General features: G+C 44.3%; 1 protein-coding gene and 1 pseudogene across 3 annotated transcripts in view; both read left to right on the forward strand.

Annotated features, from left to right (window-relative positions):
• The first annotated feature begins 5,553 nt into the window (after positions 1-5,553).
• Positions 5,554-23,882, forward strand: part of UBE2E1 (ubiquitin conjugating enzyme E2 E1) — a 75,950-nt gene continuing 57,621 nt past the window's right edge. Inside the window, exons 1-3 of one of the 3 annotated variants that reach the window (XM_022554652.3) lie at positions 5,555-5,682; positions 6,710-6,894; positions 10,837-10,887. In XM_022554652.3, coding sequence (XP_022410360.1) covers positions 6,743-6,894; positions 10,837-10,887 — 203 coding nt within the window. In that variant the 5' untranslated portion in view covers positions 5,555-5,682; positions 6,710-6,742. Of the gene's footprint in view, positions 5,757-6,709; positions 6,895-10,836; positions 10,888-23,882 lie in introns of all 3 variants that reach the window. The other 2 variants (XM_089911206.1, XM_089911207.1) reach the window with 2 other exon arrangements.
• LOC149749456 (uncharacterized) lies at positions 5,767-6,702 on the forward strand (annotated as a pseudogene).

Below are 23,882 nucleotides of genomic sequence, written 5' to 3' on the forward strand. Positions count from 1 at the left end.
GTGGACCATTTTTAAAGTCTTTATTGAATTTGTTACAATACTGCTTCTGTTTTATGTTTCAGTTTTTTGGCCTCCAGCCATGTGGGATCTCAACTCCCTGACCAGGGATCGAACCTGCACCCCCTTCACTGGAAGGCGAAGTCTTAACCACTGGACCACCAGGGAAGTCCCTGGTTGTTCGATTTTTAAAACATACTAAAAGAAGGCACACTTCTGTTAAGAAGTGAAACAGTACAGGGATATGTAATGAGTTGGCAGTCTCACCTCCATTTTCCCCCATTTCATCCCTCTGAGGTAACCACAGTTTGTCCCTCCAAATTTACAGGAAAGTCACAAGAATAATTGATACAGAGAACATTCTTCCACATATCCTTTACCCAGATTCACCGATTTGTAACATTTTGGCACATTTGTTTTCTTCCTCTCTCTCTCTTTCTAACACACATATTGTCATCTGTTTTTCTGAGCTATTACAACAGTTTTCAGACATCCTGCCTCTTTACCCCTTGATGTTTCACTGGGTATCTCCTAAAAACAAGAATATCCTCAGTATAGTTGTCAGCCTCAGGAAATTTCACATTGATACAATACCTTTATCAAATCTAACTTCCATACTCCAATTTTTTCAGTGGACCCAATTATGTCCTTTATAATTGTCTTTTCCATTTTCCATCCAGTACAGGATCTGTTCCAGGATCATATATTACATTTAGTTCTCATGTTTATTTAGTCTCCTTTCATCTGGAGCCTCAATTTGTGTTTGTCTTTCATGCCAGCGACACTTTTGAAGAATAAGGGCCAATTTCTTTTAATTTCCAATAATAAAATATTTTGTATTTGATCATTTGTATATATTTATATTTTAAAAGTAAAATGTTTTGAATCTTCCTGATGTTTTCCATATCTTTTTAAATGTCATTTCAGTCCCTGGTGATGCCTCTCCATCTTTTCAAATCCTACTTGTTCTAGGTTCAGTTATAATCCTTTCTTCCCTGGCCTTTGCTGGAGGCCAGAGAATACCCTGTAGACTTTACGTCTGCCATGCACCCGCACCGGCACTGTGCTTAGCATACACAGAGCCGTTAATACATATTTGTTGATTAATTGATTTGGGGCTGAGACATGGGTACCGTCTGCTGCAAAGACAGAACGCATCAAGCAGGCTTAGCAAGTCAAGATGGGTATCTTTGCTGCCAATTGCTTCTGGGCCTTGCAATTATCGAGGTAACTTTTGGATTCAAAACTGGATCCTTGATTGTAGATTTGCCACACCATGGAACTGTGGGGAAGTTGATCTTTTTTTTTAAAAGTTTCACAATAGATAATTAAGAGCGTGAAATAAAAGTAACTTTCCATACTATTTTATTCCTCCAAATTTCAGGAAACTGAAATAGTGTTCAGTTCAAGAAAAGGTTTCAGAGACTAATGAACCAAACAGTATATTCGAATACAGTCTGTGCTTACGTTATCAAAAACCTATAGGAGGTTGAAGGCTAGTGTGTTCAGAGGATAGGCCCCTCAGAGGAGATGCTAAATTATAAACTGAGAAGAAGGCTTTCATACTAAGCACTATCCATTTGTCGACATCAAACCAACATTTTTTGCCCTTGCCCAAGAAAGCTTTAGACTTATCAGGTCTTGGTAAATTGTGAAAATCACATGGCTGTTCAATGCCTCCATGTGGTAGAAAAAATAATTTAGCTCTGTCCTAGCTTCCTGTGATAGCAAGGTTCAGGACCAATACAGTCGCACAATGCTTAGGGTCCTTCAAAGGGATCAGTGCTTTTTGATAAAGAGGCCTGTGGAAGAACGACCCGAATTGAAGATAAAAGCCCCAGATCTCATTAGGCTTCATGAATTGACCCTTCTTTGCAAACCTTCCTTATCCTTCTGTATAAGGAATGGCTTTTTCAGCAAAGGAGCATCATAAAATAAAACAAGTGGACTGAAATCCACAGTGAACCCACCTTTTCAGAAAAGCTTTACAGACATTCTTTTTACATGCCAAACATAAGTTTTTTTCTTTTGACAAAAAACAAACAAAAAAAGGAAATCCTTTCTATCCAGCCATAGGGTAACTTAAAAATACATGTATGTATATTAACAAATGTTAATATATTATTAACAAATTTGCTCGGCAATCCTTTGGATGTGCAATTGGCCAAAGGTGCAATTCACCTTTATGAAATATTTGAAGTTCCGTGTAAGCAACAAGCCAGAAATAGGTGTGCTAGAAAGTCAGACGGGGTCTCTTTCTTTTGAATCAACCGTGTCATTTCACCTCCTAGGGATCAGTCAATACCTTCATCTTCAAGGGCTTCTACTTAAACGTACTTGATACTCTAAAGATGGCTTGAAGAAGGGGATTGGATCATTCTGAGAATCCGGAATAGGCAGTAATAAAAACTGGAGCCCACTTTTTCAAAGCCCAGGGACGCCACAGTGTTGCACCACATGGCCTCTGTGGCTGAATGCGTCTTTTAAATGTAGATTGAGCCTTCCTATCAAAGCAGCCACTGTATATGGGCACATTAGCCTGCACTTGACTTCCCCAGCGTTGGGGGCAGGGGCCGAGGGATATTGTCGTGGTATACCCTTTGGTTTCTTTAGGATAATATAGCATGAGAATGTATTACCTACCTAAAATATACCCGTCAATATGAAATAAAGAAATAATAAGGATTATTCTCAGAATGGGGAGTAGGGAACTTCAATAGGGGTCCTTAGTTGATTCAAGTCAATGTTATAAATTCAGTGATTCCCTTCACTCGCTTCCATTTTTTTCCACTTTCCCACCTGTCTTGATTGTTAATATGTTCTTTAAAATATTATCAGAATTCTTTTATATTTAATATATTGTTCTTCAGTGTAATTGAGACTCTTTCCATCACCACCCCCGTCCCCCGGCATTGCCAGGACTGGCAAAGTCATCATGGGCCACAGTCACAATTCCGCCACTGACTTACTGCTTGACCTTGGACAAGACACGGTGGCTTCCTTTGCCTTAATTTCTTCATCTGCAACATAAGGAGTCTGAACTCAACGCTATCTTAGGCCCCTTCTTGGAAATAAAATCCTGTGATTCCTCAACCCGGTCTTTCTCTTACAAGGTTTCCTATATTGTCATCAATTCTAAGTCATAAAGACACCGTGTCCTAACAAAATTCCTGAGAAGTAAAATAAGGGTGGGATTATTAATACTCTGAGTAACAGTTAATAAACCACTTTTTACTATAGATACACATTTGATCCTTCTTACAACCGACCAGCGAGTACAGCGCAGGTATTGCCCTTCTTAGCTGAGGAAAGGGAGGCTTAGAGAGGTCAATTTATCTCCTTAGGCCTTGCAGCTAATAAGTAGAGAGCTAGAAGATTACAAATGAATTATTATTTTTTTATGACGGAGACAACTGTATATGTAAAATAATCTGAATATAAAAGAATAGTCTTTCCAGAGCAGCGGATTCTTTTCTAAACATTTTGAGGTTATCATTCCCCCTCGGCAGGTCATTCCCGAACCATAAAGCACTAACCAGGGTTAGAGATAAGAAAGACTAGTACACAAAAGAGAGCTAGTGTCCCTCCAGACTAGCTTGGGAAAGCGCTTCCCTATAGAGGAGGGGCCCTCCCATTACATGATTTATTTCCCCAGGGACCAGTCTCATCCAAGCATCAACAATGCAACACAAAATACTACGTTCAGTTTTTTTAAAAGTATTATTATAGTTAGTATCCAAATATATGATTTATGCCAACCAAAGTTAAAGAAAAAATTCATCCACCGTCCCAGTCACATCAGCAAATCAAACCTCTTCCTCTCCTGTATTCTCTGCCAGCTCTCGTCTTGATACATACATGAGTTTTTACTGGTTGTACTCACAGTGTGGACATGTATTTTAAAGTATCAGGAACCCAAAATTTTCGTAAGAGGAAGTCTCAATTTTAATAACTGTCTTCAGATTATGTTTTTCATGTTTGCTCATTGTTTTATCTCGAATTTATGTTTTTTTTTTCATCAGAAGTACAAAAAGTATACAACCTGGTTTTAAGGAGATTTGGGGGCATTGTTTTCAAATAACATACAGCAGGGAATGTTATTATTTTTATATCCTCTACCAAGACTCCTGAAAGCAAACACACACCTGGCATCTTTTCAAAATTTCTAGGCATTTGAGTGACTGAGGGACTGCTCCGAGGTAGGAGGCTGAAACGATGACGGGTTTTTCTCAGCTTTTGGACCCCTTGATTCTACAACAGTTCTTGGTAGATACAGCTTTCCTGGTAAGGATTGAACAAGAAGTCTGCACAATTACTTTGAGTCTTAATAAAGTTGGAGTTTCCTGTTGAGTGCTAGAAGGGGTTGAGGTGGGTGGTAGTAAGAAGTGGATATGCCACGGGCTTTATAGCTTGTGTTGTCCTGTGGTAACTGAAGCCACACTGTTGCCATGGAAAAGGATGGTAATTTGAATGAGACAATTTAGAGTGGCCCATGGAAATCTGACTGGACAGCAGCTGAAAGCACCAGACCTAGTATGCGTGACACCGCACCTATCTCTTCAATTCCCTTCAACTGAAATGACCAATAAGTGAGAAACTAAACTGTAATTTGATGGCTTAATCTTAAAAAAACAATCTTCGTAAAAATACTAAATAAGGAACAATTCAGAAGAATTAGGACTATTATAGAAATATTATGATTACTTGAATAGCATTTATATCGCCGCTGCAGAAGGTACAGCAGGCCCCCAAACTTTAATCCAATTTCCGACACCAAAAATTCTAAATCCAGTCTCCTTCAGTAGTATAGGGTTTATTCCCATTGATTTCTCGCATTTGTGAGGCTGTCACAGTCGGTTGGTTTTACCTGTCACGAAATCCTTTGTATCCCTTTTATAAAACACCACCTCTTTCTATAAAAAGTGACTGGAAGAATCCACAATCGTAAAATTGCACGTGCCTGAGCAGAAAACTATCTTGGGATTTTCTCACAGGCGTGCCTAAACCGACCTCTGCTCCTGGAAGGTAAGTTGCCAGAGGGAGAAGCCAGGGTCAGCCCACAGGAAACCCTGTTGCAGGATTTCTAATTTCCCCCTTAAGCTGATCACTTTTTTAGGAGTTCCCGGGCATTCTCTAGTCCAAAGTCCTGGCCACCAGATTACCATCATTTTTTTTTTTTTTTTTTTTTTTTTACCAATTTGCCATCCCCGCCCCTTCCAGAAGCCCTTTTGGGAAGAACTGACTCTCGTGACTGTCCTATTCCATACAGTTCCCGGCGCCCCCCCGCCCCCCCCGTCTCGAAACGGCTTCCCCGCTCCAGCCCAGGAGCCGGGGGGTCCCCAGACCACTTGAGAGGAAATGCACAGCCCTCGCCCCCTGGCTTGGCGTCCCGGGTGGTGAGGGCGCTGGACTTCCCGAGGTCCCCCGAGCGCTGCTCTCGACCCGCCGGAGGTGTCCGGGGGCGGGGAGCGCGGGTGGGTGGGACCGGGCCGGTGGGGGAGGGGCGGGGAGGAGGAGGAGTGTGTGCGAGCGTGTGTGGCTGGGGGAAGCCATTGCCTGTTTAATAGTTGCTGTTGCTGCACTTCCGCTTCTCTCCCAGCGAGAGAGAGACACGAGTGGCCAGGCCCAGCCGCAGCCGCAGCAGCAGCCGCCGCGGCGGCACGGAGCAGCCAGACACAAAGAGAGGTACGGGGATCCCCCCCGCCGCCAGCCGCCCCCCGGCCGCGCCGCCGGGCCTCGGGGACACTCCTCGCCGCCGGGTACGGGGCCGGAGGGTCGGAGAGGGGCCGGGCCCGCCCGCGGGGGATGGGCAGGGAACCCCGGGCCGCATGGGGTGCGGGGGCAGCCCGCGTCGGGGGCGGGGGGGTGCCGAGGCTCGAACTGTCAGCGCTGCCCCGGGAGCCCCCCGCTGGCCGCCGAGGGGGCCGGGAGCGGGGGAGGGGAGGCGGGGGAGCCCCGTTTTCCCCCGGGGCGGGGGCCCGCGGGGATTAACCCCTTCGGGGCTGACGGGCTCATTGTTATTCCTCCACCGAGGAGGCCGAGTCCCCCCCCCACCGGGGGTGCCGATCGGGCGTGTGCTCGGGACCCCCGCCCCGGCCGCGCAGCCCCGAGCCGGACGGCCGAGGGACGGGCGGCGCGGAGGGGCGTCGGGGCGCGGCGGGGGCCTCGGGCCTCGCCGCCTCGGGCCCCCCCCCGCTGGCCTCTCCCTTCCCCCACCCGGGCACCCGCTCCCCGTCTCCGTCCCCACCCCCTTTCGGCTTCCTCTCCGCCCTCCTCTCTTCCCGACCTCGCCAAACTCCGCTCCCGGCCCCCCGGTCCTCCGCGACCCCCGGAAAGCCGCCGAAAAAACAGCCCGAGGCCGGCCGGCCGGCCGCCGGGACCTTCCCTGCCCGCTCCGGCCGGGCGCCCCGCGCCCCCGCCCGGCTGGCTGCTCCCCTCCCTGCCCCGAGGGGAGCCCCGGGGGGCGAGGGAGGGGCTGCTCGCTACGCCTCCGACCGTTTTCCCACTGCGTCCCCCAGTTGGGGCCAGAGATAAACAAGCAACGTCCGATTTGCAAAAGCCGTGATGGGCCTGAAGACTTTGGAAAGCGAGTGGAGGGCGGTGGGCGGCCGGGTGCACCCCGGGCCAAAGCCCTCCTGACAGCGCCCGAGTTCCTTCTGTACAACTGGCTGCATGGTTTTTGTGTTTCTGTTTTGTTTCCCTCCCCCTGCAGGGGCTGTTTGCGGGGTGGGGTGGGGGGTTCGCTATGTCGGATGACGATTCGAGGGCCAGCACCAGCTCCTCCTCATCTTCGTCCTCCAACCAGCAAACCGAGAAAGAAACAAACACCCCCAAGAAGAAGGAGAGTAAAGTCAGCATGAGCAAAAACTCCAAACTCCTCTCCACCAGCGCCAAGAGGTACCGTACCCCACCCCCCAACGCCAGAAGGCTTCCTATTTCCCGAACGGACTGCCTCTTGCTGCATTTGGTCTGCCTCCAAGGAGGGTAGCTTAAACGCTCCCCACGGGTTATGTGTTTCTAAAAAGGAAAAAGAGGGCCTTGGAAGCCCTAATGGTTTTTCTCTGTTGCTTCTGTTTTCTCTTTTAATCATGGTCCACATGCAGCTGTTGTGGCTTGCCTTTCCCATATCTTCCTGCAGTTTGTAAGAATCCTTGTTAGTATTATTAGCGACCCCCAAATCTGATTTCAGATGATTTGTCCTATTATAATCACTAATCTGTGACCCTCCCCAAGGCTGGCATCCCACTTTATTACTAATACCTGCCCAGACAGCTCTATTCACAGCGAATTCTATTGCCATTTTACTTCCTTCTCACCTGTTGCACGTATGATCTGTTTCACAAATTGCATGAGGAATAACTAACTCACATTAGCAGAGTAAAACATGTAATAGGTGGAGATAGATGTTTTCGGATGGAATTTAAAGAGATGTTTCTGATTTAGAGAGTTGAGGCAAGTGGATGAATAAATAAACGATGTAAAATGGTTATTTAGGCTATTTGGGGGATTCTTTGTTGTTCTCTTTCAGAACTTCAGTTTACCAAATTTCAGGGGAACTCACATTTTTTTCATGCTATTTTCTCTTAGGCTGTACAGTTGTTTTTTGGTTTTTGTTTACAAGATGAATTCAAGCAGTGGCTCTTTTTCTTTCCTCTCTTCCTCTTACGTCTCTGGAAGAAGCTACCTTTTACCTTAATCTTTTTTCAGTAGCAGTATCCTCTGATCCCATGACCCTTAAAGTAATCTCTAGCAGATTCCTGGGAACCCTCATACCTTTTCATAAATCCTTCTGCTGTCAGGTGTACAGTCATTAAACTTTAAAGTGGCAAACCAGAAAGATAGTAAGGAATCCAAATGGTAGGTTAGAGAGAGATATCTGTCTTAAAGAATGTAAAATAAAATGGAACGTGAGGCTTTAGATCTCTCCACTGAGTAGTGAGCCAAAACTCTCAGAGTTTGAAAGTTTGTCCTGTCATTCTCCCTGACTTGAAATTTGGAAAGTTGGTAAAGTGCTTTGGTGACCTGACCATAGGAGGTTGAAGGAATGACTTCAGCTTATTGTAAACAGCGTAGAGGTGTAGAGTTAAGTGGCAAGATGTCTTGGCAAGATTGTTCTCATTTTCAGAGGGTTAGTTTGATTGCGTCTCAGCTTCCCAGGAGTCCTGACTGGCTCTCCTTGATTAGCCCTGTGCTGGTTCTCCCCCAGAATTTTGGCTTCTACCCTGCCCACTTTGGATGGGGCTTTCCTTAGTCACCCCACCCCCTCGCCCCAGCTTCTGGGCTCCCTGTCCAAGCTGGGGCAGCTTTTGGCCTGACCTAAAGGTAGAATATGTGCTTTAGGTCATTAGTATTTTCATATTTTGCTGCATATCCCTGGTGTACATGAATATATTTGGGGATAAAGGCACAGGCATCAAATATAAAATAGTCTGCTTTGTGTCAGCAAATTACAGAGGGGATTTTTTTCATTAGACACAATTTGTCCATATATGCTAAGGAGGTTAAAAACTCATTTGGAAATGCTTGAGAAAGAAATGGTAGGTGTAAAACAAATGAAAGGTGGGAAGCTACCAACGGTACTTTTATGTATAAAGTTAACATCAGCTTTAGCTCCCTGGGAATCTTGCTGAGAGAGTGGCTGTTAGTGCAAAGCAGAGCTATGGTTAATGGTAAAGGTAAAGAAGTGGAGAGGAACAGTGTATCCAGGAAAGAATAAGGGGAAAAGTGATGGTAGTGGGACCCTATAGATGCTGCTCTGGGAAATGGGTTGATTTGGAAGGTGGGTGTTGCCCATAGAATTGGAAAAGGCACATACACCAGGAGATAGAATGAAAGAGAAACCTGAATTGGCAGACGGAAGGTTACTTAACTGCATGTTGGAAACGGCATATTGGTTTTGAGTCCACGCATAAAGGAAAAGCCCCCATCAAGGGTGGTGTGGACAAGAATGACTCTGGAACGTATGTGTGGGTTACTCTTACGAATCTTTTACAAGTACTCTAGAAACGGTGCGGGTGTTGGTTGTAGAGATGAAGTGGACAAAGCTGTCTGGCATTATACTTTTTAGGTATTAAAGAAGCAGCTACCTTTTCAGTGATGAATGTTTTATAGGGAGAGGTTGGGTTGACAAGGAGAAGTGAAGTCAATGTGTGTTTTTATAAAAGTTGTGCTCAGGGGGAGGTTATTTTGGCCCGTGTACATAGGTCTTAACATATACAGTTATTCTAGTAGATAAAGCAGGTAAAGAATCAGGAAGCCAGGGTTCCAGACTTTTAGTCTGACATGCAATAATGAGTCAAACAGCAGGGATGCCAAGGTCTCCGAACTGAAATGATAATTGGTAGCAATAGAATTGAGCAGGACACAGCTAAGTAGGTATCAGAGATAGTAGTGAGCTAAGCCCTTTCTAAAGTTCACCAGAATTTGTAGGGGACAGGAAATGTCCTTCAATAGGAAAGTTGAAAGAACTTCCCTAATCAGCACCCCAATCAGAATTAAATTTCTCTTTACTTATAAATGGAAAGAACAGTGTCTTCTGAAACCTATATTCCTCATTGCATCTAGCCAGCCTTTCTACCTTCAGAAAACCTCTGGGAAGAGAAAAGCATCCATTGCGATTTTATGTATGTGTGTGTGTGTGTTAGTTTTTTACTACTGTGATGCCTCGGTGAGATTTTTAAGTTGTAACGTAGCCCTTTAGGGCTTTATATGATAGGAGCAGGAAAGGTTATAAAAATGGAAGGCTCCATTTAGAAGGTGGAGGAGGCTTAAAGTCCTCAAACTTTGTCGTAGGAATTGATGCTCGAAGCGCCTAGGTAAGCTGAAGACAAAGGCCATGGCTCGGTGTGAACTGCCGGGTGGTGTCGGCCTAGGGGTGGGGGATGGGCTCTTTGTAGAGTCGCGGGCCGTTGCGGAGATGGGAAACTGGGTGGGGGTCCCGGGTTCTGAGCCGGTGTGGGGTGCAGGCCCAAGAGAAGTGAGAGGGTGTCCGGGCTAGAGCAGGGCCGGGCAGGTGAGCCGAGAGGGCGGCCGGTGCACCTGTGCGGGCCGCGGGCCGGGGTGTCCGGGAGGCAGGCGGCGGGCGAGCTGTGGGATCCCCAACCTGGCCCGAGGCTTCGTCCGCGGCCGGCGTGCGCGCGGGCAGGGGGGCGGGGTCGCCGGCAGGGGCGGGGCGGCCCACCGGGGTCCGCCGTGCGGCTCGCGCCGCCCCCAGCCCGACGGCGGCGGCTGGTCAGCCAGCGCCCGCGGGCCTCGCCGGGAGCGGCCATGTTGGCTTCGTCCCCGGGGACGCGGGCGGCCTGGGGGTGGCGCTCTGGGGGGGGGAAAGGGGAAGCACCCGAGGTGCCGGACGGCTTGGGGGGGCGCTCTGCGGTGGGGGAGCACCCGAGGTGCCCGTGCCCGGTTGCCGGGGGGGGGCGCTCTGCGGGGTGGGAGCACCCGAGGTGCCCGGCGGCCCGGGGTGGGGGACGCTCTGTGGGGGGAGGGAACCTGAGGTGCTGGGTGGGGGGGCGACCGCGGGCTCCGGGGTGGGGGTGGGGACGGGGACGTGCTCTCTCGCCCCCCCGCCCCGCACACATTGTGATACAATTCCGGAAACTAGCTGCGAGTGAGGAGCTTCAAAACGATTTCCTAAGTGGAAATTGGTGAGAAATAGCCCTGCCGTAGTGCGTGAGGCGAGATTCGAACCCAGGGCGGTGGAGGGCCGGTTCTTTCCTCGCGGGGTGCAGGTCCTGTTCCCCGCCAGCTCGGTCCGCGGCGGCGGGGTGGGGGGGGTTGTCTGCCCTGCGGGGCGGCCGCCCACCCCTGATTCTTTCTCCCCCCCTCGCTTCCTGTCTCCAGGATTCAGAAGGAGCTGGCGGACATCACTTTAGACCCTCCACCCAACTGCAGGTGAGCTCCTTTTACATTTTTTTTCTTTTTTTCTGTTTAAACTTTTAGGGTTTTTTTCTTGTCATTATAAACTTTTGCTTCTGTTCTTTGGTTAATGCTTGTTTGGGTGCTGACATAAAGTTAACAGCTGAAATTGAATAACCTGAGTATAACGTTTTGATGAGCGTCTGACCATGCAGTCTCATGTCGAAGAGAGGTGGTGGATTTATTTGGAGTGGATCCTTGTACGTATGTGTAAAGTGAATTCAAAGATGTATGATCGCCTGGTCAGGGATCTTTGATAGGTCATTAAGGATGATGTAAAACCTTTTAGATGCTTAGGTACATTTTAGTTTAAAAAATTGCTTTGCTGTCTTAATCTGTTATTCATGCTCTCTACTAAGCTGATAGAGCATAGAGTTAAATCAAGCACTGGATCCTCAAACTTCTATAAATTTTGTTGGACTTTGGGCAGACCTATTCAGGACATAATTTGTGGCTTTGATAAAAAGGTTTTGCCTTAAATTATTGTATAGATTTAAACTCTTCCATGGGGATATTTTTCCTCGAAATTGCTTTACTCAGACTGTATATACATAATGTGTGTTTCAGTTTCAAAACAATTTGATACCAGCTTTTGAAGGATTTGGTGATGACTTGATTTTATTTAAAATAGCCATTTGGTTACTGTTGAGTCAAGGTGGAAGACTTGATGATTTTACTAAATCAACAGTGAAGTGAGGAGGGACTTAAATTACAACAGAGCCATTTGAGAGAGATTAATTGTTCCATTCTATTACTCCCATAGTTTAAAAATTAAGTATAACATTTAATCTAATTCTCAGTTCTCAGGATTGTTATTGGAATGGGATGTGAGGTTTCAGGAGTGTCCTAAACTTGTAGAGGTAGAGGAAGAATTTGTTACCCACAAGAAAATATTTAGTGGCTTTACACAGAATTTAAAGGGAGCCTGTGGAAATATTCAGGAATATTGAAAAGCGAAATGAAATATTTTGCTTATGAACACTGAACTTTCTAAACTATGGTTAATGGAGTAAATGGAAGCTTTAATACTGCCATTTTGGTAACATGTTCTTAATGTTGGTCAGATGTGGGATGTTCTTTAGTAAAATTTTGTCCCTGTTTTGTAAGGAAAGTAAGTCATTTTCAGTTTGAAATGCTCTTAAACTATAGTTTGTAACCAGTTAATCGTTCTGGAGGATTTTTCTTATGTCTGTTAAGAATCTTTTCAGACTGTTGTCCTGAACAGTGGAGAAATGGGTCAGGCTTAGGGCTGGGATGGTTTCGTTTTTCATTTTAGTGGCATCGTTGTTCTGATGGAGGCCTGGAGCTTCCCTTGGTTGGTTGTGTTGAATCCATGGGCTTTCCCCGTGGTAGATCTGCGCTGTGTACTTATTGCCCCTGTCTGGTATGACGTCTCTTCCATGTGTCTCTTGTGAGTTCAGACAGCTTTAGCTGGTCAAGTTATCAAGTTTTTAAAGCATGGTTTCAAAACTTATAACATATATCAAGGCATAAATGGCTTTCTTATAAGTGCAATGAAATTTAAAATTGTAAGCAATTTGAAGGTTTTCATGGAATTAATCACTTTAAAAAAATCAGATAAGTATACTTTTATTTCATACCATTTTAGCTGAGTTCACATGTGAGAGATATGTGCTGCTGAACATGTAGAACTTCTTATCCTTGGAAAACCCTCCTAGTTACCCCTTCAAGGTGAAACCTCTGACCATCACCTGTGGGTCAGGCGAAGCACCAAACTGGATGGATATTGGGTGGGGAGGGGGGAGGAGACAAACTTCGACATACTTAAAACATTTTGAAAAAATATCTCTGATTTCAGAGAGAACACCAGGCATTTTTATTTTGCGAGAGAAGTGTGTGTTATGTAGACTTTTAAAAGTAAAACCTGCTTTATTTTCTGAAGACGTTTTTCAGTAGGGCTGCTTAAGTCATATGAACTGCAGTTTCCACTTTTGGCTGGCTTACTAGCGTTACTGACAGAATGGTATGTAGTAACCCCGATATTCAGCTAACTTAGGTGAGTTTGGTTTTATGTTTTGTATTGGTACCTTATAGGATGGAGTTATTTACTGTTTTAATGTACATTGTTTCAGATGGAAATGGATAATTTGCGGATACTTTTTGAAGTTAGCTTCCAGTTAAAATGTGAATTAAGTGATCTGTTGAATGTGTGCATTTTTTTGTACTTAATGTTATTCTCCATGAAAGCTTGGTTCTTATGAAGTTGTAATTTCACCAATTGTAAATTATATTTTGAATGAGTTAAATAATTAGCTTTCAATTAACGTGTTTTATACCCTAAGCTTTTGTAGAACTGCCTTTCTTCAGTCAGTATTCAGTGTGTGGTTTTAAACTTAAACACATTACTTTATTAAAATACAGCAGTGGACACATAGGAACCTCTCAATAAACCATTGATTGTTGCGAATCAATGGGAGAGTGCCTTCTCCTGAAGGTGTACTGGATGTGTTCAGTAATTTTAGCACTTGGCAAAAATATTTGAACTCGAAGTTATTGAACTTCAAAACTTGTGTGAAGTGCAATTTCTAAAAAAGTTATAATGTATGAGCACATCAAGTTAAATCCTCAGTGTTTTATATTATGTCGAGTAGATTTTTTTAGAACAAAATGTGGAATATATTCAATGACGAGGTCAGAAGTATTTTAAGTGAATTTTAAAAGTTGCTGTATATTGCCGTTTAAGTCACATTCCTTGGTATCTCTGGACTGTTTGGTTATATTTATATGTACAGATGTAATAGTCTCTCAACTCATGTACCATGCTTTTGGTTGTTAGGCTTTTTTCCCTGCATTTTGACTCTTAATCATTTAGGAAAAAAATGCTGTCTTAATTACTGTAATGATTTCCTACAGCATTGGATTGTAAAATTATGCCTTTTAGATAGCTGGTGAACTCTGGGCCACTACAGTCGGGTTTGAAGCTATTATTTATAGCCTGGGGCTCAAGCTTTGCTTAATTGACTAGTTATAGCTATGTAACTAACCTGTAGCCATAAATGTCTGTAGGCAGTATGTCTGCACATAATAAATGACACATTTTGCCCAAGTCCTTTAAACTTCAGATTTCACTTAATAGATATATTGGAATTATGAGTAAATGCTCACTTAGTGCCTCGAAACCTAAAAATTAAGATTGGGAGGGGGTTCTGTTTAGGACAAAGTGTCTTCAAGAAGTCATTAAACACTTCAAGCATGGTGGAGAATAATAAAAGTAAGATTTCCTTTTATATGACTTTATTACATTTTGACCATTATTTTTCTGTTTCCTAAATATATAAACCTAACTAAGTCAATGCTTTTTATTTTGGGGGGAGAACTAGAATGTAATCAGATATAGTTGGTTTTAAAGTTTTACAGCTAAATCGCTCATTTTTAAAGATGATGTAAAGGCTCACATGAAGAGCATTAAAAAAAAATGTCAAGCAGTTGTCTAAGAAGCTTTTTCTCAACCATCTTTTCCTCATTTACTAAAAGGGCTGAATACCTGGCTGGCCTACCTCATAGCATTGTAAAGTTCAAATGAGATTAGAGTTTTCTGACTGTGTTAGGTGGTGACATTGTTGGAACTGCCCATTTAGCTCTTTTTAATAGCTCATCTTTTTTCCTAACATTGCCTTTTATTGCTTGTATTTTAAATACAATTTTAGGCCATTACACAATTATGATATAAGAATGTGTGTTTTTGAAAAGCTGAAATGCAGAAGTTGTGGAGTAAAAAGTGGAAGGATCCCCCTCGTGACCTCTTCTGATCCTGCCCCTTGCACAGAGATGCTCCAAGTTAGCACAGATCGTTTCTGTGAATTTACATTGTCATATTTTGTGGTTTTATAAAACCTCCTGGCATTGGTGGTAATAATCATGAGATGTCAGTTTAGAAATCCCAGGCTGCTAACGTTGGAGTGAAAAGAGATGATCCTTTTCTCACAACAGTAAAGGCTTATACATCTCGTCCAAGTTAAGCATGTTTTGTATGCTTGTTTGGGTTTAAGAAGTGGGTTCAGCAGAAGTCATCCTGTACAAAACCCTGTATCATCTTACCTGCTAAAAAATATCCTTCCTTTTATATATCTTTCATTTATCTGCTAATGCCTTAAGGATATCAGTGTGACTTCCAGCATCTGAATGATGTTTAGTATCATCATAATTGTCATTTGGAGTTACTACTACAGTGTGCTTCCCTGTGTGTGCAAAAGGTAGTGTGGAAAAATAGTGAGAACTGGGAGACTGGCGTGGCAACAGATCAAAGTGGCGCCCAGAGCAGGGTCAGGTTCCTGAAATTAGATCATCACCTGGGGCCCGAGTGGGTAGGGAGGAAGGAAATCTGTCTAAAAGTGAATTGTTTCCTAAGTGAGTAGGAACTCTTGTGGCTGTTGTGCTTTACCGAATGACCACGTGTGTGGATTGTAAAACTGTACTGCTGCTGTTTCTCATAAAGTGAAAAAGAATTACTGTAGGGGGACTTCCTTGGCGGTCCAGTGGTTCGGACTCCACGCTTCCACCGCAGGGGACTGGGTTCCATCCCTGGTCGGGGAACTAAGGTCCCGCGTGCCGAGAGGCGCGGCCCAAAAAAAAAAAAAATTACTGTATGACCCAGCATTCTGCTCCTAGGTGTAGTCCCAAAAGGATTGAAACCAGGGACTCAAACAAATATTGAGTCAGTGTTCCTAGCTTCTCATAGTAGCCAAAAAGTGGAAACAACCAAGTGTCCGTCGACAGACGAGTGGATAAACAAAATGTGGTCTATACACATGATGCAACATTATTCAGCCATTAAAAAGAATGATTTTTTTTTTTTTTTTTTTTTTTTTGGCCGCACAGCATGGCAGGCAGGATCTTGGTTCCCTGACCAGGTATTGGACCCACACCTCCTGCAGTGGAAGCGCGGAGTCTTAACCACGGGACCACCGGGGAAGTCCCACGGAATGAAGTTCTGATACGTGCTATACCATGAATGAACTTGAAAATACTACGCTGGGGAAAATAAGCTAGACAAAAGGACAAATATTGTATGACTCCACTTACATGAAATACCTAGAATAGGCAAATTCATAGTGACAGAAAGATGAGAGGTTTCCGGGGGAGGGGGAGGGGAGAATGGGTAGTTATTTCTTAATGGGGACAGGGTTTCTGTTTGGGGTGATGAAAATTTTGCAAACAGATAGTGGTGATCGTTGCACAGCGTTGTCAGTGTGATTAATGGCACTGAATTTTACACTCTCAAATGGTTAAAAATGGCAAATGTTATATATTTTACCACTCCAAAAAAGTAAAAATAATAAATAAATAAGACTATACTGCTGTTAAAATGTTATCGGTATTTTGAGGGAAAATTGCTTATAGTTTAGGAGGCAACACTTCAGTTTTTTGGGATTCGTGTACAGGATGCTAACGTTAGGTTCCTGTCACAGACCATGAGTGCCTGTCACGTGTGAAAAGTCACTGCCTTCAAGGAGTTCGTTGTCTAGTAAGCATGGTGAGAAATGCCCCTACAGATTTGGGATCGTACTTGGAAACGCGAAAGTTACTTGGAAAGTATTAGTAAATGCAGATGACATATTTTAAAGGTTCAGAGGAGTGACATATTACTCTGACCCGGGTGCGGGGGGTGTGTCTGGAGCAGGGGAGGAGATGAGAAGTGGGTGGGAAGAGTGAGGGACACCTGTGGGGGGAGACCAGCGCAAGCAAAGGCATCGCAGAGGAAAGGCACGAGGGTGCTGCTGGATGGCAGGGAATCAATCTGCGGCTAAGGACAGGAAAGAGCGGGGGAACCAACGGATAAAACGTGCGTCCTCAGTGTCACCGGGGGGCCTTGAAAGTGTTTTACTGATACTGGAGAATAGCTGACACCCTTTTGAGCTGGAAGTGTAATCCAGTTAGAGCTGAGCATCTGGACAGAGACAGAGCAAGGGCTGCGTGGAGCTGCTGCTGCAGTAGTCCAGGTGGGAGGCCAGGTGGGTCTGGGTTGGGGACAGGTGGTGGCCAGCAAAGTGGAGAGGGGAGAGAGGTGGGCAGCAGTAGAATCAGAGAACTTGGCCACTGATTTACATGTGGAGGACTTGAAAGGAGTCAGGGGTCTTTGGGTGTCGGGGAAGGTGGTGGCGCCATTAGCAGCCGTAGACGAGGTGTAATAATGTGCTTTGTTGGCCACGCTTAGCATGTTGCTGCTGCTCAGTAGGCGCTCGGGAAATACTTGCGTTTCGATTATACATTTGAGCTTATTATGAATCCGTCATTGAACTCGCAGATCCACCTAGCCTACTTTTAGATTAGACAAATTAAATAGATTATAAACTCCCTAAAAGGCATGAACCATGATTTCTGTCTTTGATTCTGATCCTACCTGTTTTTTCCCTCAACTTTTTAAATTTGAAAAATTCTAAACCACAGAAGAGTTGAAAGAATACTGCAGGGAACAGCAGCCTTCACCCTGATGCATCAGCCGTGCACGTTTCACCTTGTTTGCTTTGCCTCGGTCCCATCTCCATATATTTACTTTTGCAGAACCATTTGAAAGTGAGGCACAGGCATCGTGATGCTCGTGTGTTTAGGTTTCCATGCGTTGAATCTGAGGTGGGCTGGCTGGGGGCTGAGGCTGGAACCGGCCTTGAGTGTCTACATTAGATTTGAAAGTGGGTGATAAAGTACATACACCCTGTCGCCCAGGGAAGAGGAGAATTGAGACTTGTGCTCTGAAGGATGCCGCAGATGAGGGATGGGAAAGCAGAGAGGACCTGGAGAAAAAAGACGCAAGGTAGGAGGAGAGCTGCGAGCCCTAGGGGAGGTTAAGGTTAAAGTTATGCTTTGCAGACTGAGAGGAAAAAAATGAAAAGGCGAGAGAGGGAGATGCAGTGTTTTTTGAACACGATTGTAGAGAAGGTAGTAGAATATAGAATTGAGGCTGTAAGTGGAGAGCGTGTATTTTGGAAGGCCGGTGGCCTGAACTTGATGATGGAGGGACAGTTTCTAGAGGACTGGAAGCCTTCGTGGTCCTTGACTAACAGTTCAGCTACTTGAAAAGCAACATCTGTCCCCAGTGTTCTTTGGTTTGTTCTTTCCCGGGAGACTTCAAGTTCCTTGAGAGCAGGGGTTATGTCTTTGCATCCCGACATTGTCCGAGAGAGTGGATAAACAATAATACATATTTGTTAAATTAAAATACAAACACAAAAACCTAATTTGGGTCTGATGATTTAATGGAACGTCCTCATTACCCTCTTCAGAAAATAATGGCAAGAGCTGGGGAAATTGCTGTTGCATTTTACTGCTGTCCGTCGCTGGCAGTCTTTCCAAGTTGGCACCCAAGCGCTTTTGGCAATTTTCACCTTCCCGGAATCACAGAGGAGCTCTGGACTGCAGTGTGATACAAAAGATGGTGCTGTGGGCTAGATTGGGAAGATGTATACAGAAAATGCCAGTACCTGTGATTTGCATGCTTTGACTTTTTAGGATTATTGTTTGCCAACAAATGAGCATGGGTTTAGGGGTGCTAAGTAAATTGGGCTTTCCGGAGACGTTCCTCACGTCCCAGGGCTGTTCCAGAGTGGGTTATGTCGGAGATGCTGGCACCGCCTGAGACATCTGACACATTCCCCATCATCAGTGGAGTGAGACAGGGCTTCATAATGGGCCCATTCTTATCCAGCCTCTTTTTTTTTTTTTTTTTTATCCAGCCTCTCTTATGCAGTCATGCTCTAACGTGAAACAAAGGGCCTAGTAACTGGTGTCAGAATACGCTTCTAATCCTCTGGGAAACTTCCTACTCTAAAGGCTAAGAAGCTCATCAGAGCTCCTTGCTGGAGAACTGTAATCCAGGAACTGCTGTGTGCTAATGGTTCCTTTCTTGAAACATACATGCGAGTGACAGTGAATTGCTTGTAGAGTCCATGCCACACTGCATAGATGACAGACTTGTAGGCCAGAGTGATGTCTCACTCAGTCAGGAAAGTCCTACAAAGCCAACAGTTTTCATATGCCAGCCATAACTGAAAGCTATCACCGGGTTTTGCTACTTGAAGCAGCATACTGTTCCCTAATATTTGAATTAACAAAGTAGTCAAAAACTGACCTCCGTCTGCTTTCTGAAGAACCTGAACATGAGAAAGTGAACCAGAACGTGACCAGGCCAGAATAGAGAGACTGTGTTATCAAGCTCTTACATAGCATCAGCATTGCATTTGTTGCAGGTGTCACCTCTGATTGTCTATAATGACCTGTGTCAGTACTAAGTTTTAAATAGTAATAGTCAATGAGAGGTCCCAGTAGGGTCGACCACCGTTGAAATGATGACCGTTATGTGTAAGACCAGGAAATTGGGTGTTTGTATCTATTTAACTTGATAGATGGAAAATTGATGTGGGATGGACCCAAAATAAGTTCTATAGAAAAAGACATTGAAGCACATTTTCAAATAGCAATAGATGGAGCAGCTTGGAATGACTCAAAGAAAAGTTTTAGAGAGGGTACAGCTCAAGGAGTCAGAATTATAATCAGGAAGCAGTGCTGTGGAAGAGTGCCAGCAGTGTGAGTGAATGAGATCGGATTCATTTCAAATGCAGGCAGACCTTTTATTGCGCTTCACGGATACCACGGCTTTTACAGATTGAAGATTGTGACAACCTCGCATTGTCAAGTGATGATCAGCATTTTTTAGCAATTAAGTATTGTTTAGGGTGTTTACGTGGCTTTTTTAGACACGATGCTGTTACACACTTAGACTACAGTGTAGTGTAAATGTAACTTATGTATGCTCTGGGAAGCCAGGCAGTGTGTGTGACTCTCTGTGTTGCGATAATTGCTTTATGACAGTGGTCTGGATCTGAACCTGCAGTATCTCCAAGGTGTGTCTTCTGTGTGCTAGGCTCTGTGGGTGACTCCACAGACCTGGCCTCTGGCTTGTGCAGCTTGAGTTTTAGTAGGCAGTACAGACATTAACCAAGTTAGAGGATTAGTAAGTACAGGTTGTATTGACTTGTATGAGAGAAATTAACAGTGCGGTGGTAGAGAAAAATTGCGGAGGGGGTTACTTAGAGAAGGCTTAGAAAGACATTTAGGCAAAGACCTGAACGATGAGAAGAAAGGAGATGTCCTTGTGAAAATCAGAACACATCCTTGGGAAGAGCATCCCAGAGGGAAGCACACTCACAGGCTGTGGGCTGAGGGAATCACATGATGCGGGATCTTGTAAACTGTTTCATTCTAAGAACAGTGGGAAGCCATTCAAGGTTTGGAAGCAGGGAAGTGACATTATTTAAGTAACGATTTAAAAGTCTTTCCCCACCCTCCTTGCTATGTGGGAAATAGCTGGGAGGAAGGCACGAGTTGGATAAAAGGTGACCAGGAAGGAAGGTGTGGCTTTATTCCAGGCAGCTGGTGAAGGTAGTTGGGACTTGGGTAGTGGCAGTGGAGGTGGGCTTAGAACCCCTGGACCTGTTGATGGGTTGCATTTGGCAGGTGAGAGAGGACTGAGAATGGCTCCAGGTTTCTGTGGTTTTAGAAACTAGGTAGATGATGGTGATGTTTTACTGGAATAAAGCGTGTGTGTGTGTGTGTGTGTGTGTGTGTGTGTGTGTTGGGATGAAGCAGGAAAGGAAAATGAGGTTTTTTTGGATGTGTTAGGTTTGAGATAGATGCCAGTGACACATCCAAATGAAGGTGTCAAGTAGATGTTAGCTGTAAGTAATTGGAGTTCAGAGGAATATCGTGAACTCTAGACACATTAAAACTTGAGATAGGTATACACTTGGGGGACGTCAGTATATAGAGGCTCTTGAATGTTTGGGGAACACCTCTAGCTCACCTGGAGAGGAAAGGTATAGTGAGAAGAGGGCTCAGGATAAAGACTTGGACATCTTTAGTTAGAGGTTGTAGAATCTGAAGGAGAAGCCAGCAAAGAAGGCTGAGAGAAAGGAGGAAAATCAGGAGAACATGGGGTCAGAAAGCAGCGAGTGGACAGGGTTTTGAGGTAGAGTGATGATCAGCTCTGAAGTAATCCTGCTTGAGGTGGAAGAACATGAAGACCAGCAAGTACCCATTGGATTTTATGACTTCACATTGGTTGGTGACCTTCACGAGACAGATCCAACAGAGGGGCTGATTTTTGAGACGGAAAAGATGTTTGTGTTACTGTTCCCAACTAGAAGATTTCATTGTGTTTATCAGGGAAGTGATTCAGTATTACCAGATTTTTTACACTAGTGTAGAATTTCTTAACGTATATTATTTCTCTTGGAGGCGGGGGTCTGTCATATTCAGTGAATTCTCAAAGGATTGGAGGGGGGTTCCTTTTCTCTCCCCCCACCAGAAAAAGTTCTGCTTTACTGGATTCAAGGCTTTTGTGATCTTTACTGCTAACATTGTGGTATGGATACCATATGTAAATAGTGCAGGATTCATATATTATATCTTGATGAATCCCTTTTGCTGGACCTAATTTGAAAATACTAGGCAGTGGATAAATTGGAAAATCAGTGCATTGCTGCTGCCATCCTTAAGTGTTTTTACATGCTTTGATTTGCATCAATATTTTGTGCTCTTCACACTTGTGAATGCACTAGAATGAGGGGATTATACGTGTTTACTTTTTTAAAAAATTAATTATGTATTTATTTTTGGCTGCATTGGGTCTTTGTTGCTGTGCGTGGACTTTCTCTAGCTGCGGTGAGTGGGGGCTACTCTTCCTGGTGGTGCGTGGGCTTCTCATTCCGGTGGCTTCTCTTGTTGTGGAGCTGGGCTCTAGGCACATGGGCTTCAGTAATTGTGGCACGTGGGCTCAGCAGTTGTGGCTCACAGGCTCTAGAGCGCAGGCTCAGTAGTTGTGGTGCACGGGCTTAGTTGCTCTGCGGCATGTGGGATCTTCCCGGACCAGGGTTCGAACCTGTGTCCCCTGCATTGGCACGCGGATTCTTAACCACTGCGCCACCAGGGAAGCCCTACGTATTTACTTTTAACACTGCATAAGTTATTCATCATAGTATTTTTTCATCCTTTTCAGATTGACTGTTATGTTAATGTTTTGGTACATTAACTAAAATTGGATAATTCCAGGTACATTGAATGTACCTAGAACTCTTAAAGCATCATGTAAGCATCATCTTTCCAGTCATCTACCCGTCACGTTTTATTAATTTGTTTCAGATTATCCCAGGCACTCTGGGTCCTGTGTTACTTGATAATTGACATCCCGTTTTCAGAGATTGGTTCTCAAGGCACGTAACTGTAAGTTACACACAGTCAGCCAGGGGACGTCAGGACACCTAGAGTGATTGCTGAATGTGGTTAATAGTTTCATATGAGAGAATGTCCCACAGTGCAAATGTTTATCTTAGTTCTTCCCATCAGCGCAGTGCGGTTAAATAGCAGCTGTGTAGAGCAGTCCGACGCCAGATTCCCTTTCAGGTTTGGGGGTGAGGTTGGGGGAAGTGCTGCACAAGCACCCTGAGTGACCTGCTTGCTGTCTTTGTAGTCACATCACAGAAGTTGTCAGTCGAAGCACTACATTTTAGCGTCACAAATACGTTACACTTCATTGACATTAGCTGTGTTCAAAGGTGGGTCCTTTGGGTTATGTATTTATTTCACATCTTCAGACAATTAGAGGTTATTTTCTCGTATGCCCTTATAGCAGATAAGTATTTGGAGGAGAAATTTTTCATGATCTCTCCTATTCAAATAACTTTGACAAATTTATGAGTTAAAATTGACGATGCAGAGGAATCCGTTTTTTATTTGTATGACGTGAAGCTTCAGACTTCAGTCCTGTTGCTGGGTCCACCTGGTGAGATGCGGGTAGCCAGTAATGGTGTCCTTTGGGTGAGTCGGTGACTCAGGCTGTCTGGAGAAGTGAGAGCAGAGGTCTGGGAGTGTTGACCGTAGAATTTAGAAATTTTCAGGATTGGGAGACATTCTGCTAGTTCAGAGTATTCGTTGGAATCACAAAAGCATTAGGTACTGCCAGAGAAAAGCAAATGGTACCTTGTGGAGCTGCAAGTGTTTGGCTACATGGCGCTTTGCTCCCCAAATAACTTAAATTTCTCCTACCACCACTCATAACCCTTCCTCCTTTATGGGAATACATCTCAGTTTTTTAAGGAAATTTATTGGAATTGGCTTTGTAGAATTTTATTTCTTAGACTTTGCTAGAACACATTTATCCTAAAGAAAAGGAGATCGTTGAAATTGGTGTACATCAAAGACTCTGAAAGAAAACATTTGTTTTACAACAAGCACCCAGGAGGATTTTTTATATAAACATGAAAGATAACTTTCCTCTAACCTAAGTAAATAGTTCAGTAAATGTGTGTTAAGTATTTATAGTAATGTGTGAGCAGAGACTGGGAGTAAAGATAGCAATGCTTTCTGTTACTTAATAGTATATGATACTGCTTTGGCTTTGGTCCTTTTTCTGAATAACTTTAGGAAAGTCCTCAATGCATATTCTTCAGATTGGCAGCCCCCCCAGAAAGTGCTGCTTCTTTGTGGCTCAGAATGCTGAGATGTTTCCACATCCAAAATGTATTTATTACATAGTAGACATTGCCGAGTGATATGGACCAGTCCTAAAATAAACCACATATTAAGGACGCAATTCTTGTTAGAACCAAAAATTGAAATTGGTTTCCATTCTGTCCGGCCACACTGCTGGATTCCGTGTAGATGTAAGGATTTCTTCTACTGTATTTTACTGTAACTGTTTGCATTTAGGTCTATTGGGAGGAAATTCTGTACCTGTAGTACCTGCAAGTTAAAACACATGACTATGAAAAAAACCCTAAAAAGCTATTACGGTCTTGGAGCCCAAATTAATTGTTATGATGGAAATTTTGTAGCTTGGAGGATTGGATGCTCCCTCTCTCTGTTTCTGTGTCCTGTTAACTATGAGATGAGTGAATTTTCATCCACAGATGACTGGTGGTGTGTTTGTCTTTTTCCAGGGCCATTCTTGATACCTTTCT

The sequence above is a fragment of the Delphinapterus leucas genome, chromosome 4 (genome assembly GCF_059928025.1).
Source record: "Delphinapterus leucas isolate spDelLeu-1000000601 "Yukka" chromosome 4, BTC_Dleu_Yukka2, whole genome shotgun sequence".
In the NCBI taxonomy this organism is placed as follows: Eukaryota; Metazoa; Chordata; class Mammalia; order Artiodactyla; family Monodontidae; genus Delphinapterus; species Delphinapterus leucas.